The sequence below is a fragment of the Saimiri boliviensis genome, chromosome 13 (genome assembly GCF_048565385.1).
Source record: "Saimiri boliviensis isolate mSaiBol1 chromosome 13, mSaiBol1.pri, whole genome shotgun sequence".
In the NCBI taxonomy this organism is placed as follows: domain Eukaryota; kingdom Metazoa; phylum Chordata; class Mammalia; order Primates; family Cebidae; genus Saimiri; species Saimiri boliviensis.
The window spans coordinates 77,164,052-77,179,987 of NC_133461.1; the positions used below are offsets into that span (position 1 = coordinate 77,164,052).

The window sequence follows — 15,936 nt, forward strand, 5'->3', positions numbered from 1 at the left end:
AAGACATGGAATCAACCTAGATACCCATCAGTGGTGGACTGGATAAAGAAAATGTGACCATGCGGCCATAAAAACAATGAAATTCCATCCTTTGCAGCAACATGGGTACAGCTGGAGGCCATTATTCTAAACAGATTAACACAGGAACAGAAAACCAAATACTACATATTCTCACTTATGAGTGGAGGCTAATCACTGAGTACACGTGGACGCAAAAAGGAGCACAGTAGAACCAGAACTTACTTGAAGGTGGAGGGTGGGAGGAGGGAGAGGACTGAAAAACTACTTCTCAGGTACTATGCTCACTCTACCTGGGTGATGAAATAATTTGTACACAGAACCCCAGTGACACGCAATTTACACATGTAACAAACCTGCACATGTACCTCCGAACCTAAAATTAAAGTTGGAAGAACAATAAAACAAATAAAACTTATTTTAAAAAGTTTTTAAACACGATTCCTTGCTTTGACTGCAAATTATGGAATCCTGAAGTGACAGAAGACAGATGGTAACCTTTGACTCTCAGAGACAGGTGAGCACAATTACCAGAAGACACCACAAGAACGGAGTGAAAGACAAAATGCCTTCACTATAGAGATCCTTGGTGGTATCTAATCGATCACAGAGTCCCTAAGAATGAACTAGACGAGCAGGCTAGTCAAGAAAATTGCAGCCTGTGGTGTGCAGAAACTGATGCAATCACCACGAAGACTCACAGCCCCTTATGTGGTTCCTACACCCGACCTAGCTCAAAGGCTTGCCGCCTTTTTATTGAGGAGCAAGAGAGTCCTCTTTAGGAAGGACTATGCCATGCAACCATAGGAACATGCTGCAAATCTTCCCCTGGAGCTTCCTCCATAGTGTCCTGTGTCCTTTTACCATGATGACTATGCCCTGGGGAGGGGAAATAGCCAGGCTTTGCAGGAATTTTATTTACTGACTCTGAACTGATACTAACCTTGAGGACTCAAAATACCAGTATAGTTCATTGATCAGAATAGGGGACTTATATAGACCAAGGGATAAACTATGGCCTGTATCCATCAATAGAGAATGAAATTATCATATCTGTAAAATGAACTAGCTCCTTGAAATTACAGTCTCATTAGTTAGTTCATGTGAAATTATAGTTGATTTGTGAAAAAAATATAGATTCCATTGTCTTGATTTGTTGAAACAAATCAATATAGTTAATACCTAATATGCAGCTACTGACCTGGCAAATGTTATTTTCAATTCCAATCAGCAATGGTGATAAGAATTAACTTGCCTTTATCTGGCAAGAACAATAATACATTTTTCACCACCTTCCCTGCAAGCTGTCAACTGTCCTGTCATAGCACAAAGGGACACAGGCTGTTTTGATTTCCCATTAGAACATCATGCTGGTCAAGTTGCATGATATTAAAGACATCGTGGGAATGTATTTAGTGAGCAAGAAGTAGCAAGTACCCTAGATGGGTTAGTAAGATACATGCATGCCAGAATGTGGTAAAAGAACCTGTGGAGGTATAAGGGAGAGTTACAACCCCAGAGTTTCTTGGAGTCCGGTAGTTGCAGCATGCTGAGATATCCTGTACAATGTGAGATGCTAGTGGCTACACCTTGCATAGCCCACCACAAAAAAAGTGGCACAAGTGACCGACCTTTCTGAATTTAGAGACAATACATACTGATTGGGGGTGTGAAAGCCTGAATTGTTGATCAGGTGCCCTGTAAAGCTGTCAAAATTGACTAGGACCCAGCACAAGAGAAGACTCTGCAGAAAGTCCAAGATACAGATGACACTGTCCTGCTGCTTCAGTGTTATGACACAGGAAACCCTGCAGTACCCACTGTACTAACACTCACAAGGTTACTCAGGTGGCTGCAGTCATCTGGCGGCTCGCCTAGGGCCAGACAAACTAAGATAACCCCACTCATGTCATTTGACTGAAAGGCCTATGTTGACTCATCTCCAATTCACACACCCTCTTATCATCCTAGTCTGGGTCCTGAACTCCTGGCCTCAAGTGATCCGCCCACCTCAGCCTCCCAAAGTACTGGGATTACAAGTGTAAGCAACCATGCCTGGCCTCTTCCCAACTTGTTGTATGTCAAGGCAATCCCAATCAAAATTCCAGCAAGCTGTTGGATACCAACCAACAGATTCTACTGTTTACATGAGGAGGTAAAAGATCCAGAAAAGTCAACTCATTATTGGGGTATAACAAAGTCCAGAAGAGGAAATGGACATACCTATACCATTGAACCTAACAGTTTCCTTTGTAAGGACATATCCAAGAAAAATGAAAACATATGTCCATACAAAAACAGGTATATGAATGTTCCTAGCAGCATCATTCCTAGCAGCCAAAAGTTGGAAACAACCAAATGTCCATCAACTGATGAATGGGTAAACAATAGCATTCAGGGCAGTGCTTCAATAGAGCAAAGTGGAAGCTGCAATGCCTCTTGAGGCGGAGACTTGGAAATCTCAAAACTCACTTCTGTCACATTCAAATGGCCAGAGCAAGTCATGAAGCCAATTAGATTCGGGAATGAAGAAATACATTCTACCTCTCAATGGGAGGAATGACAAAGCAATGTTGCAAAAAGGAAGCACACACAAGGATGGAGGAGATTTTCGTCATCTTTGCAATCAATTAATTCAACATATGTGATATGGCTTTCTACCGTTACTAGTATGTGCATTTCATCGTGAATTATTGGGGCCCACATCTCTATAAATAGTCCCATTGCTAAACTCTATTTGTTTAAACCATTTCAGTGTATCCTCAGACTCATGACAGGTCTCTAACTGACACCTACCCGTTTCCTTTGGGGGTGGGGGGACAGTGATAGTTTAACGTATACTAAATGTGGCACTTCAAATGAATGGGGTAATGATATGAAATTCAGTATTCATCATCCATTTGGAAAAATACAAATACAGTTTCCTATCCAGCACGAAAATGTGGATTACAAGATTTCATGTACAAAGTTATAAAAATATTAGAAAGACTGAAAGTCTAAATTTTCTAAAGTTGTAAAATAATTTTAAGACAGTATGGGAGACTATTTATCTATATACTATTTGGTCTCATTGCACCAAAGGAAGCCTTCTTAACAGGCAAAAGGAAATGCAGAAGCCATAAGAAAGTGTTGATAAACTTAACACAAAAAACCAGATACCACAAATAAAAGATCAACAACAGATTGAAGAAAACTTGTGCAAGATATAGAAAACATAAAATGATTAATATCTAAAACATATAAAAATAGATGATATACATAAATTTATACAATATGCTGTCATCACTTAGAATTTATCTCAAAAGGACCATAATGTCTATATTTACACATATTTGTATCTAAGTATCTAGAGAAAAGTTCAGAAGAGTACCATCAATCCGACAAACATAGCTGTTTTCCTTAAAACTATAATTGACAACCAGGAAAGATGGCAACATATTGGGCAGCCTCTTTTACTTCATTTTCAATGGAATCACTTATTACTAAATAAAATTTATTAACAAGTTAATAATTATTTTTAAAGTTCCAGGATTTGGATTCAGAAATCTATATGTTTAGAAATATCCAGAGATTATTCTGATGCAAAGACAAATTTGGCCTCAACTATCCCACCTTAGGAAAAGACTAATACATAAATGAATATGTCACTTTAAAAATCTTGCAGGCATAGGCCAGGCACAGTGGATCACGCCTGTAATCCCAGCACTTTGGGAGGCCGAAGCAAGTGGATCACCTGAGGTCTGAAGTTCAAGACCAGCCTGACCAACATGGAGAAACCCTGTCTCTATTAAAAACACAAAATTAGCCAGGCGTGGTGGCACACACCTGTAATCCCAACTACTTGGGAGGCTGAGGCAGGAGAATTGCTTGAACCTGGGAGGCGGAGGTTGTGGTGAGCTGAGATCATGCCATTGCACTCCAGCCTAGGCAACAAGAGCAAAACTCCATCTCAAAAAAAAAAAAAAATCTAGCAGGTATCATAGTTTTCATACTAAATCTAGGCAAAGCCTCAATCATTTTCAACAAAACACTGTAGGTAGTCACTGCCACTCCATTAGATGGCAGCTCTTCCCAATCTGTTCTTTTTTTTTTTTTTTTTTTTTTTGAGACAGAGTCTTGCCCTGTTACTTAGGCTGGAGTGTAGTGGTGTGATCTTAACTCACTGCTTCACCTCCCATGTGCAAGCCAATTCTCCTGCCTCAGCCTCCCAAGTAGCTGGGATTACAGGCATATGCCACGATGACCAGCTAATTTTTGTATTTTTTAGTACAGGTGGGATTTCACCATGTTGGCCAGGCTGATTCTGAACTCCTAGCCTCAAGCGATCCACCCACCTCAGCCTCCCAAAGTGCTGGGATTACAAGCGTGAGCCACTGTGCCCAGCCCCTTCTCAACTTCTTTCTATCTCAAGGCAATCCTAATCAAAATTCCAGCAAGCTATTTTGTGGATATCAACCAACAGATTCTACTGTTTACATGAGGAGGTAAAAGACCCAGAATAGCCAACTCATTATTGGGGGACAATAAAGTCTAGAAGAGCAAATGGACATGAGAGGGGAGACCCCCTCATCTCCTTCAATTTCACCTCTTCCCCCCCAACTTCCAGCTGGGAAGGAGAGTGAAAAAGGAAAAAAATGAAATAAAATATCAGAGAGCTGAGAAAATGACTCCCTCTTTAGTTCCCAGCGTCTCTGCTATCTGTTAACCTTGAAAGAGCTGCAAATGAATGCTATCTCTGCTCGCTGGAGCCCAACACTGGTTCATGACCCTATGACTCCACAGACCAGGCTCCCTCCTGGAAACACTTCTGTCAATAAACAGCTTGTTGCTTCTGTCTTGTATCTGTAAGCCCCCCGTCACTTGCTGGTCCCCTCTCTCACTGCATATGAATTAACAAATCAGTGAAGCCAAAAGATGGTAACGTCGGACATCCAGCAAAGGGACAATGACATAGTTCTGCCTCAGTTTCCCCTTTAGCATTGTAAGTCTATAAAAGGGGAGATAAACTGCAGCTCGGGGAGCTCGGCAAATGAGGCCGTAGCCTCCTGCAGCTCCCAGCTGAATAAAAAGACACTTCCTTACTCAGTTCCTGAGTAAGGAACTCATGACAGGTCTCTAACTGACACCTACCTGTTTCCTTTGGGGGTAGGGGGTCAGTGATAGTTTAACGTCTACTAAATGTGGCATTTCAAATGAATGGGGGAATGATATGATAACCTAAGAGCCAAAAGCTGGAAACAACCAAATGTCCATCAACTGATAAATGGGTAAACAAAGTGGGGTGAATATATACAATGAAATATTATTCATCATAAAAAGGAATAAAGTTCTAATGCATTCTGCAATAGAGATGAATCCTGAAAACATTATGCAAGTGAAATACACCAGACAAAAAAGGTCATATTTTGTATGATTCCATTTATATGAAATACCCAGAGTATGTAAACCCAAAGGGACGGTGGTTGCCAGGTAGATCCAAAGCAATCAGTGGCTGCCAGGGGCTGGAAGGAGGAGGACCTGAGGAGTGCTTGCTTAATGTGAAAATGCCATCCAAATTGCTGAGCAAGGTCCCTCAGCTGACTGGACTATCAGCAGTTTGGTGCTGGCATTTTCATTCGAAAGTTTAAATTCTCTCTTCTGAGTTGTAATAAAAAAAAGACAGCCAGAATTTCTTGCTCTTGTAGTTATGCATATAATTATAATTTGACAACTTTAATAACAGAAGTTCTCTCATTCTTTGCTGGGGGAATGCATATGGTACAGTCACTCTGAAAGACAGTTTGGCAGTTTCTTTAAAAACTAAATATTCTCTTAACATATGATCCAGCAATAGCATTTCTTAGTATTTACCCAAATGAGTTGAAAACTTATGTCCACACAAAAACCTGCACATAGATGTTTATAGCAGCTTTATTCATAACTGCCAAAACTTAGAAGCATATAGTCATTTAGTAGGTAAGTGGATAAATACACTGTGGTAGGCCCAGACAACTGAATATTATTCAGCACTAAAAATAAGTAAGTGACCAGGTGCAGTGGCTCATGACTGTAATTCTAGCACTTTAGGAGGTGAGGCAGGCAGATCTCTTGAAGTCAGGAGTTCAAAACCAGCCTGGTAAACCCCATCTCTAAATAGTGAAACCCCATCTCTACTAAAAATACCAAAAAAAAAAAAAAATTAGCTGCACATGGTGGCAGGCATCTGTAATCCCAGCTATTTGGGAGGCTGAGACAGGAGAATTGCTTGAACCCGGGAGGTGGTAGTTGCAGTGAGCCGAGATCCTGCCACTGCACTCCCACCTGGGTGACAGAGTGAGACTCCATCTCAATAAATAAATAAATAAATAAGCTATCAAGCCATGAAAAACATGGGAGAAACTTAAATGCATATTATTAAGTTTAAAAAGTCAATCTAAAATGGCTACGTATTCTATGAATCCAAATACATGACATTCTGGAAAAGGCCAAACTATGAAGACTAAAGAGATGAATCACTGCCAGGGGCAATGGGGAGGGAGGGATAAATAACACAGGATTCTTAGGGCAGTGAAACTATTCTGTTTAATACTACAGTGGTAGATGCATGTCATTGTACATTTTTCAAAACCATAGAATGTACAACATGGAGAATGAACCCTAATACAAACTGTGGACTTTGGATGATAGCAATGTGTCAGTGTAGGCTCATCAACTGCAACAAATGAATGTCATGGTGCCAGATGTTGATAGTAGAAAAGGTTGTATATATTTGGGAACAGGAACTATATGGGAACTCTTTCAACTCAATTTTGTTATGAACCTAAAAGTGTTCTAAAAAATAAAGCTTATTAATATTCTTTATTCTTTATTTTATTTTATTTTTTAAGATGGAGTTTTGCTCTTTTCACCCAGGCGGGAGTGCGATGGTGCCATCTTGGCTCACTGCAACCTCCACCTCCTGGGTTCAAGCAATTCTCCAGCCTCGGCTTCCTGAGTACTTGGATTACAGGCACATGCCACAACATCTGTAATTTTTGTATTTTTAGTAGAGACAGGGTTTCACCATGTTGGCCAGGCTGTTCTCAAACTTCTGACCTCAGGTGATTCATCCACCTCAGCCTCCCAAAGTGCTGGGATTACAGGCATGAGCCACTGTGCCCGGACCTATTAATATTTTTTAAATGGTTAGATGGTCAATTTTATGTGTATTTTATAACAATTTGAAATAAAAAATAATACATTTAAAAATACATGGGTAACATACCAGAGTTCAAGACAGATAATGAATTTTAATACAGCATGTTAAGAAAAGTTCACTGATATGTTCTACATTGCAACTAAACTTTACCATTGGTCAAGTTTTGGTGTAGTATACAAAGAATACTTTTAATTATCTGAAAAAAAGGTAAAATTATTTCTTCCTGTCCTTTTCCAACTACATAGGCTAGATTTTCTTCAGATACTTCACATGAAATATATAGCAAGAGATTGACTACAGAACCAGAAATGAGAAGTAGCTGTCTTCTATTAAAGGAGACATTAAAGAGATTCACAAAAATGTTGCTCTTCTCATATTTTTTGTTTGGAAAATATATTTTTATTTTGAAAATGTGATACTTATGTTAACATACAAAAGGTATATTACTTTTTTTTTTCTTTGAGACAGAGTCTCCCTCTGTCACCCAGGCTGGAGTCCAATGGCATGACTGTGGTTCACTGCAACCTCCGCCTTCCGGGTTCAAGCAATTCTGCCTCAGCCTCCCGAGTAGCTGGGATTACAGGCGTGCACCACCACACCTGGCTAATTTTTTTTGGATTTTTAGTAGAGATGGGGTTCCACCATGTTGGCCAGCTGATCTTGAACTCCTGACCTCAGGTGATCTACCCACATCGGCCTCCCAAAGTGCTGGGATTACAGGTGTGAGCCACCGCACCTGGCCATTACTTTTATTTTTTAAATTTCATTTGAAATTAATGAAATACACATTCAAATTTCATTTGAAATTAATGAAATACACATTCTTACATTTCTATTTTAATTTCTAATATGTTAAACATTGATATAAGTCCACATAAACAAAAGCTCTTTGAGAATCTCAATAATTGTTAATGTATAAAGGAGTTCTGAACCCAAAAACTTTGATAACCACTGCATTCAAATTTTGTATGTGTTAAGAACTGAATGTATCCCACAAATTTCTGTGTTGACTCCCTAACCCCCAATATGATAGTATTTGGTTATGGCCTTTGGGAAGTAATCAAGGTTAGATGAAGGCATACAGTGGGACCCTCAGGATGGGAGTCATGCCCTTATAAGATGAGACATCAGAGAATTTGCTCCTGCTGTCTCTTTGTAAGATATCAGAGAATTTGCTCCTGCTCCTGTATACAAAGAAAGGGTCCTGTGAGTACACAGGGAGAAGGCAGCTATTTACAGCCGGGAAGAGAGCCCTCACCCCAATCTAACCAGGCTGACACTCTGGTCTTGACCACACCTCTGCTATGCTGCAGAGGTAATTATAGCAGGATAGGAAGGAGAGTAGGAAGAATTCTCAAAAATTTACAGTATCACAGGGGAGGTGTACATGCAAGTAAAATGTCTGGATATGTCCTTATTTTCCTTCTCTTTTTTACATACTATCCTGATTCTTGTCAGCGGGAATTGTGTCACTTCCTGCCTCTCCACAGTAGTCTATTTGCCTTGTTTGGAGGTAACTACAGTTTATTTCGCAGTTCTCTTAGTAATGAACTTTTATAGGTTTTCAATCATTTTGCCGTTAATTAATATATTAGTCAGATCCTACTGCCATAACAAAATAGCATAGACTGCATGGCTTAAACAACAGAAAGTGATTTTCCTCATAGTTCTGGAGAACTATGAGCTGGAGTCTCCCTCTGTGGCCCACTGCACTCCAGCCTGGACGACAGCAGGGACTCCGTCACAAACTTCTTTCAATTTTTAAATAGTAAGGCTGTCTGTTGCCCAGGCTGGAGCGCAATGGGTGCAATCTCGACTCACTTCAGTCTCCACCTCCCAGACTCACGTGGTCCTCCTCCCTCAGCCTGCTGGGTAGCTAGGGCCACAGGTGCGCGCCACCACCTCGAAGCATTTTTTAAAACTGTTTTGTAGAGATGGGGTCTCGCTGTGTCCCAGCCCAAGCTAGTGTCCAACTCCAAGGTCAAACTATCTGCTCTCCTCGACTTCCCAAAGCCCCGGGATTACAGGCGCGAGCCCCGGCGCAGGGCCCTGAGCCTTCTCCTTCCGGACGGGGCGCCCACTCCCCTGGAAAAGGCCCCGTTGCCAGGATAACAGGGCCAAAGGGACCCAGGCAGGACCCGGGCAGACCCGGGCTTTGCAGGGAGTTGGGCCGCAGTGTGAGCACCGGGACGAGTGTCAGGGTCTAGGCTGGCTCACCGGGTCTTGACGCCAGGAGGCAGCAGAGCCCTGCCAGCAGCAACCAGAGGCGGAACATGGTGCGGCTTCGGGGCTGCCAACTGGAGGCCGTTGGACGCCGGGAGTTACCGGAAGTTACCGGGAGTTACCGGAAGTTACCGGGAGTTACCGGAGACGCGGCGACGCGCGGACGCCGGGGGCCGGTCGCCGCGCGTTCATGGAGCAGGGTTCTCGCGAGGCCCGGGAGCCCAGGGTGCTCTCTGCGTCCAGCGCCCAGAACACTCCGTGTTTAGCGCCGAGGCTAAAACATCCCGCTTCCTTCGCAGCGCGCCCCAGACGCCTGGTTGCTGGAGCCGTCTGACCACCCAGCGCCCTCTGTCGCGATCGCGCTCGTCGTCTTGCACTAATTTTTCGCTTTGCGTTGACGGACCTTAAGAACTGACGCACTTATTCACACTCAGCGTGTGCTCTTCTGCCCCAGACATTTCCCGGGTGTTTTTCGTTTTTGAGAGGGAGGTGCTCACTATGTTGCCTAGGCTGGTCTCGAACTGCTGGATTCAAGCGATCCTCCCTCATCAAATTCCTGAGTAGCTAGGATTTCAGGCATCCGCCACTCTGCTGGGCTTTGTAGGTCCTTTCGAAAGCGAATATGTGATACTTTCTGAATTAAAATCTATATACACACCCAAATATATATTCATATTTACCAAAGCTGTTTCTAATATTTTTTCAAATCTATTTAGCCAGATGTGTGAATATCCCAAAGAAGGGAAAAGTGAGTCGTTTTTCAATATGAAACACCAGCTCTTCCTATTTTTGAAGAGCGCCAGCTGCATTTTTTTCCCACTAACGCTGCCCAAGCGGACTTCATAACCAAGATTTTTCCTCCATCCTCGTTCTCCACAGGCCGTTGGCTAAAACTCATGGGATATCTTTCCATTGTTCAGAAACTTCGCAGTGCAGTAAGTACTCATTTCATGAGTGAAAAGATTCTTGCCCACAATTACAGTACTTACATTCCAGTAGAAAATTCTAGCCAAATGTCTCGGCATAGTACATTTTTCTGAACTCAGACCAGAACTTGCCACCTAATTTCTCCTATCGCCAGTGCTTTGGCAGCTCTGACTTTGGGTAACTTTCCTAAACACTGCTTTATTCCCTGGAACTGCGATGCCGCCTCCTTCCCAGTCCCATCCCAGGTCTCTATCTATATGCATTAGCATTTCATTCTTTTCAAATCCCAAACAATTGATTCATTTCTCATACTAGGTAATAGGCCAACACATAAACTAAAAGGCCTCATGGGAACAGAGAAAAATATCACTTGGGGAATTAACACATTTAAAATGAGATATGGAAAGCAGTGTGGTTTCTCAAGGAACCTAAAACAGCACTCCCATCTGACCCACCAATCCCATTACTGAGTATATACCCAAGGGAATATAAATCATTCTACCGTAAAGACACATCTACCCAAGGGAAAGGAAAATACATATCTTGTTCCATTTTATGGCTGTATAGTATTCCATGGTATAGATATATCACATTTTCTTCATCCAGTCTATTGTTGATGGGTGTTTAGGTTGATTCCATGTCTTTGCTATTGTGAATAGTACTGCAATAAACGTGTGTGCATGTGTCTTTGTAGCAGAATAATTCATATTCCTTTGGGTATATACCCAGTAACAAGACTGCTGGGTCAAATGGTATTTCTGCCTCTAGGTCTTTGAGGAATCACCAACGTGATTTTATGGATGCACGCAATTTCAACATGGCAATCTATGCCTCAGATTAATAGCATGAACAAGAACAAGGCAACAGGCCCAGCGCAATGGCTCACACCTGTAATCCTAGCACTTACCGAGGCCGAGGTGGGTGGATCACCTGAGGTCAGGAGTTCAAAACCAGCCTGGTCAACATGGTGAAACCCCATCTCTACTAAAAAATATAAAAATTAGCTGGGCATGGTGGTAGGTGCCTGTAATCCCAGCTGCTTGGGAAGGCTGAGGCAGAATTGTTTGAACCCAGTAAGTGGAGGTTGCAGTGAGCCAAGACTGTGCCACTACAGCCTGGGTGACAAGAGCAAAACTCCATCTCAGAAAAACACACGCATACACATGCATGCACGCACGTACACATGGCAACAAAAAAATACAATGAGCTTTTATCTCAATAGGAACAGCCAATGCTAGGCTAAGACTGCTTTTAGGCAGCTGCTGAGCCACAGCTAATTTCACCTAGCTTTGTAACAAATACAGTAAATATTTCAACTCATCAATTAGTGATAAGTATTCTGAATGAATTCCTTGTTCTTATATTCTGTTCTTTCTCACTCCCCAACCTTTCCAGTTTGTATATTTAATAGGGCTGATTTTGTATTATTCTTACTTGTGTGTATGGCTCTCTTCATGACTTCTAAGTCAGGAAGCATATCCTATCCAGAACTTAGATATCACAGTGCCTAATACAGTGCCTGAAAAAATGGTAGGGTTTTGGTAAACATTCATGAAATTTAATAATACCTGATTTGGGTCTAGAAAATCCGATTTTATTAAATCAAATTGTGCTTAACTCTATGGTTACAGACACGGGCTTGATAAGAAGAATGCAATACCCTGAACAAAGTCAGTTTGACACACTGGAGTCAGAGATGTCAAACTTGCATATAATTTATCCTTATTTATTCTTTTTGATGATAGAAAGGATGTCCTTTACTATTTTCAAATTTTGAAGTGGCATCCATGACCAAGAAAGTAAAAAACATAAAGTATATTTCAAAATATATCAAAGTAAAAGAAGTTCAGTTCCAACATTCTTTTTAAAAGCTTTCTAGTCAAAGATCCAAGGAACTATCTAATTCCAAGAAAAGTATTAGGTTACATAGTTAATACATTACCAACTGTAAAATTTCAATGATAAGCATTACAATTGCAAAAACTGAGGCTACATGAAAGGGATGAACATTTGAATCTTATATTCATTCAGAGATTTACAATGAAATGATGGGCCTTCATTTGAGATTGCTCACAATGTTTAATATGTATACCTGATCTACACCTGATCGTTCAAATAACATGCTATCTTCAGAGAACTGAAATTTTGCCTTCTTCAAAACTAATCTGTTTTTCTTTAATAACAAAAAGCCATTGTGCACACTTTGGCAAAAGTCTGAAAAAGGAGTGAAATAATATCTGTAAAAATTTGACTAGGATTGTTATCTAAAATTATAACTTTTTAATAAAATTATAAATAGTTGAGTAGGAAGCTACTAGGAGACACAAAAGAGAATTTCAAGTATTTTATTTATTGTAAATGTTGTATCTGTATATGTATATATACACAAACCAAAAACACTTTTAAAAAACTAATGAAATTCAGTTAATAAACCTATTAAACTTTATTATGAAAGGTTATGAAAAAATTTTTAGTGCTTAAAATTTTACTATCCATACCGTTTCTGCCATAGTAAAAATTCATTTTTTAACACAGCTAAGATGATAACTCATAGATACCACAGTAACTTTTTTGTACATATTTAAGAAAACCTTTTTTTCCTTCTTTCTCCAGCCTAATTTCTATGAAAATATTAGTGTCGACAAAGACATGACCCAGCACACCTTAGTAAATGTAAACATTCTAAATGATTTAATAGCAAGCTTTGAAAGTTCAGATTTTAGACCTAAAGTGCTCATGAAATTTTCAAGTGGTTTTGTAACAGTTCAGTTGATTGAAGATTTTATAATTGCTCCTGCTTTATTATAGTCATGAATCAACAACATATTTGATTAGATCTATTAAATATTTCGTACCTTAAAGCTTATAATTTATTTAAAATAGTGCTATTGTGAAAGGATGTCATGCTTTAACATGATTCATAATAGAAATTCTAATATTAATTTCTCTAAGAATTATCTATAGTTGAAAGATCATAAAAATGAAAGCGAATAACTGTGCATGAATACACACACTCTTTTAGTATATTTTGTACTTTCAAAATATTATGACATCTTAATTGTGGTTCTTGTGCATTCTTTTGAAGACAGAATATTTGCTTATTCATGTAGTGAATGACAGACAAGGTTCTAGAGTATGATGATTATTAATTCGTGCAAGATGAAAAACATTACATATCATTGGCAGCTGATTAGTCAGTTTTCACAGGTATTAGATTATCACATGTTTAATCAGAAACTACATTAATGATAACTAAGGTCAAAAATTCAGAATAACATTTAAACACATAATGACAAATCTTACACCAATACAGTTAATTTGAGAATCATCACAATAACATGTTCAAAATAATGTAATCCATGATTAGTGCATTAACCTCACGGTGACTGAATAATTATTTAATGATGGGAAAGGAAATGTTACTGTAAATTCCCTGGCTTTACTGCATTTCCTTGTATTTCTCAATTCTCACACTCAGTTTCAGTTTATCTGTGTTAGTAAAGTCTGTTTTGTGATATTTTGTTTTCATTCATAGTTGCAACAGGAAGAAAGGCTTTTCAAGAAAACAAGAAAAAAAAAAAATATTAGCTCAGTTCCCTGAAGACATCTGCAAAAAGAAGATTTAAAAAATCAAGTGAGGGAACTATATAAAGGAGGTGCAGGAGCAGGACGGGTAGGAATTAAGTTTCCCTGAGATGATGCTTTCGGTTGTGGCGGAGGTGGCCTGTAAGGGAAAAAAAGTTAATAATGTGTTTTAGACTGGATGAAATAATGCCATATTCATTACAAGCTCAATATAATACCATCCCCAACATTCTGACAATAGGAAAGGGTACTTTACATTCTGAGATCAGTACTAAGATGATATTCAATGGCTAAAGGGCTCTAATTAGAGTCTAAAATGGAATAACTGCTTTAAATAATGCTACTCCACAATCAACAAGGTTATATGAAGGTTCTAGTTTACATGTTTTGTTTTGTTTTTCAAAAAATAAAAGCACAAGAAATGATAAAGATAAACTGTAAAAGACAAGTGAGGACACTAAGTGATCAAGCACCTGTTTGTGCTGCTAGAATTTAAGGGCAGCAAATTACTGGTAGGTGTAAACCTAGCTGTTTACAGCTCCTTCAACATAAGGGATCTCCCTCAACATGAGATCCACTCTGAGAATTAAATGTGTTATGACTTCTATACCTGTCCATCTCAGTCTTCATACTTCCACCTGTGGACACCCTCTCCTAGCCTCATCATCCAATTCTAATACACCTCTACTCCAGTAATACACTAGAACACTACTTGGTAAATGTCTCCCTCCCAATTTATATATTCTTCCCCTGATCCTCAGTTGGATTTCAACGTATTCTTATTGTATAATAAAGATTATGGCCGGGTGCAGTGGCTCACTCCTGTAATCCCAGCACTTTGGGAGGCCAAGGTGGGCGGATCACCTGAGGTCGGGAGTTTGAGACCAGCCTGACCAACACGAAGAAACCCTGTCTCTACCAAAAATACAAAATTAGCCGGGCAAAGTGGTGCATGCCTGTAATCCCAGCTACTTGGGAGGCTTGAGGCAGGAAAGTAGCTTGAACCCAAGAGGCAGAATTTGCAGTGAGCCAAGATCATGCCACTGCACTCCAACCTGGGCCACAAGAGCAAAACTCCATCTCAAAAAAAAAAAAAGATTATTTATGAAGACAGTCCCTGGAGTTGCTATACAATTGTAATTTAAAAGACTCTGCGGGGTGGGAGGGTCACACGCATTTTATGTAATATGAAATGAAGTAATAAATTATCTTCCTTCCAGATGATTTTAAGCCCATCAATTGAGTCTTGGTTTCAGTTCTTGTGTTTTTCAGCTCTAGAATTTCCATTGATAATCTTTGTTTTTAAGTTTCTAGTTCTATGCTGAAATTCTCAATCTTGACTTTTAATTCCATGACATCATAAAGTCCAGGTCTAATCACTATTAACTGAATACCCTCTCAGTCTGTTTCTATGGTCTTTTGTTTCTTGGTTTTAGTCACATTTTATTTTCTTTTACACTTGGCTTTTTCGATCATAAGCAAAACATAAGAAATTGGAAATCAGTTGAAGGTCTAGTTCACTCTTACTTCTACGTCCCAGCACCAAATCTGGGATGTTTGCTAGAGTGCCTCCTCTTTGGCAGGGTTCCAAATTTTGTCCCCTCTGCCCTGTGAGTTTGTAGAAAGTTCTCCTCAGCTTACTAACCTCTCTGTTGTCAGAACAGGTAAACTCATCTAGGAAGGAAAAGTATCCCCAAAGCTGGGATCATTTCTAGATTTCCTCCTCTCCTGACCTTACCCCCACAAGTCCCCATAATTCCTCACTTCTTTAGTCGTCTGTGCCTTCAAACACACAGTTTCTTATTGTCCAGCTTTTTTTAGCTGCTTTTGACAGGGAGGCTGTTCTAACCCATCTGGTTTCCTACTGCTGGTTATCTCAGAGGCCCTTGCTTCTGAATCGTATGCACATGAAAGCTGCGGCAGCAGAATCTATGTCTTGCTCAAGCTTCTTTAACATTTCATTTTGACCCTATACCAATATGACAAAATATATATAAAAGTTATTT

The 15,936-nt window shown here is 39.9% G+C and overlaps 2 protein-coding genes across 3 annotated transcripts in view; both read right to left on the reverse strand.

Moving 5' to 3' along the window:
* The window catches only part of ADAM32 (ADAM metallopeptidase domain 32), a 156,135-nt gene extending 146,600 nt beyond the window's left edge, over positions 1-9,535 (reverse strand). Inside the window, exon 1 of the mRNA XM_039463376.2 lies at positions 9,413-9,535. Coding sequence (XP_039319310.2) covers positions 9,413-9,470 — 58 coding nt within the window. The 5' untranslated portion in view covers positions 9,471-9,535. The remainder of the gene's footprint in view (positions 1-9,412) is intronic.
* Positions 9,536-13,013: 3,478 nt separating this feature from the next.
* ADAM9 (ADAM metallopeptidase domain 9) overlaps positions 13,014-15,936 on the reverse strand; it is a 117,704-nt gene continuing 114,781 nt past the window's right edge. For both annotated transcript variants that reach the window (XR_012513198.1, XM_003938130.4), the window contains one exon: positions 13,014-14,069. Coding sequence is in view for 1 of the 2 variants with exons in the window: in XM_003938130.4 (XP_003938179.2) it covers positions 13,976-14,069 (94 nt within the window). In the remaining variant the exon portion in view is untranslated. The remainder of the gene's footprint in view (positions 14,070-15,936) is intronic.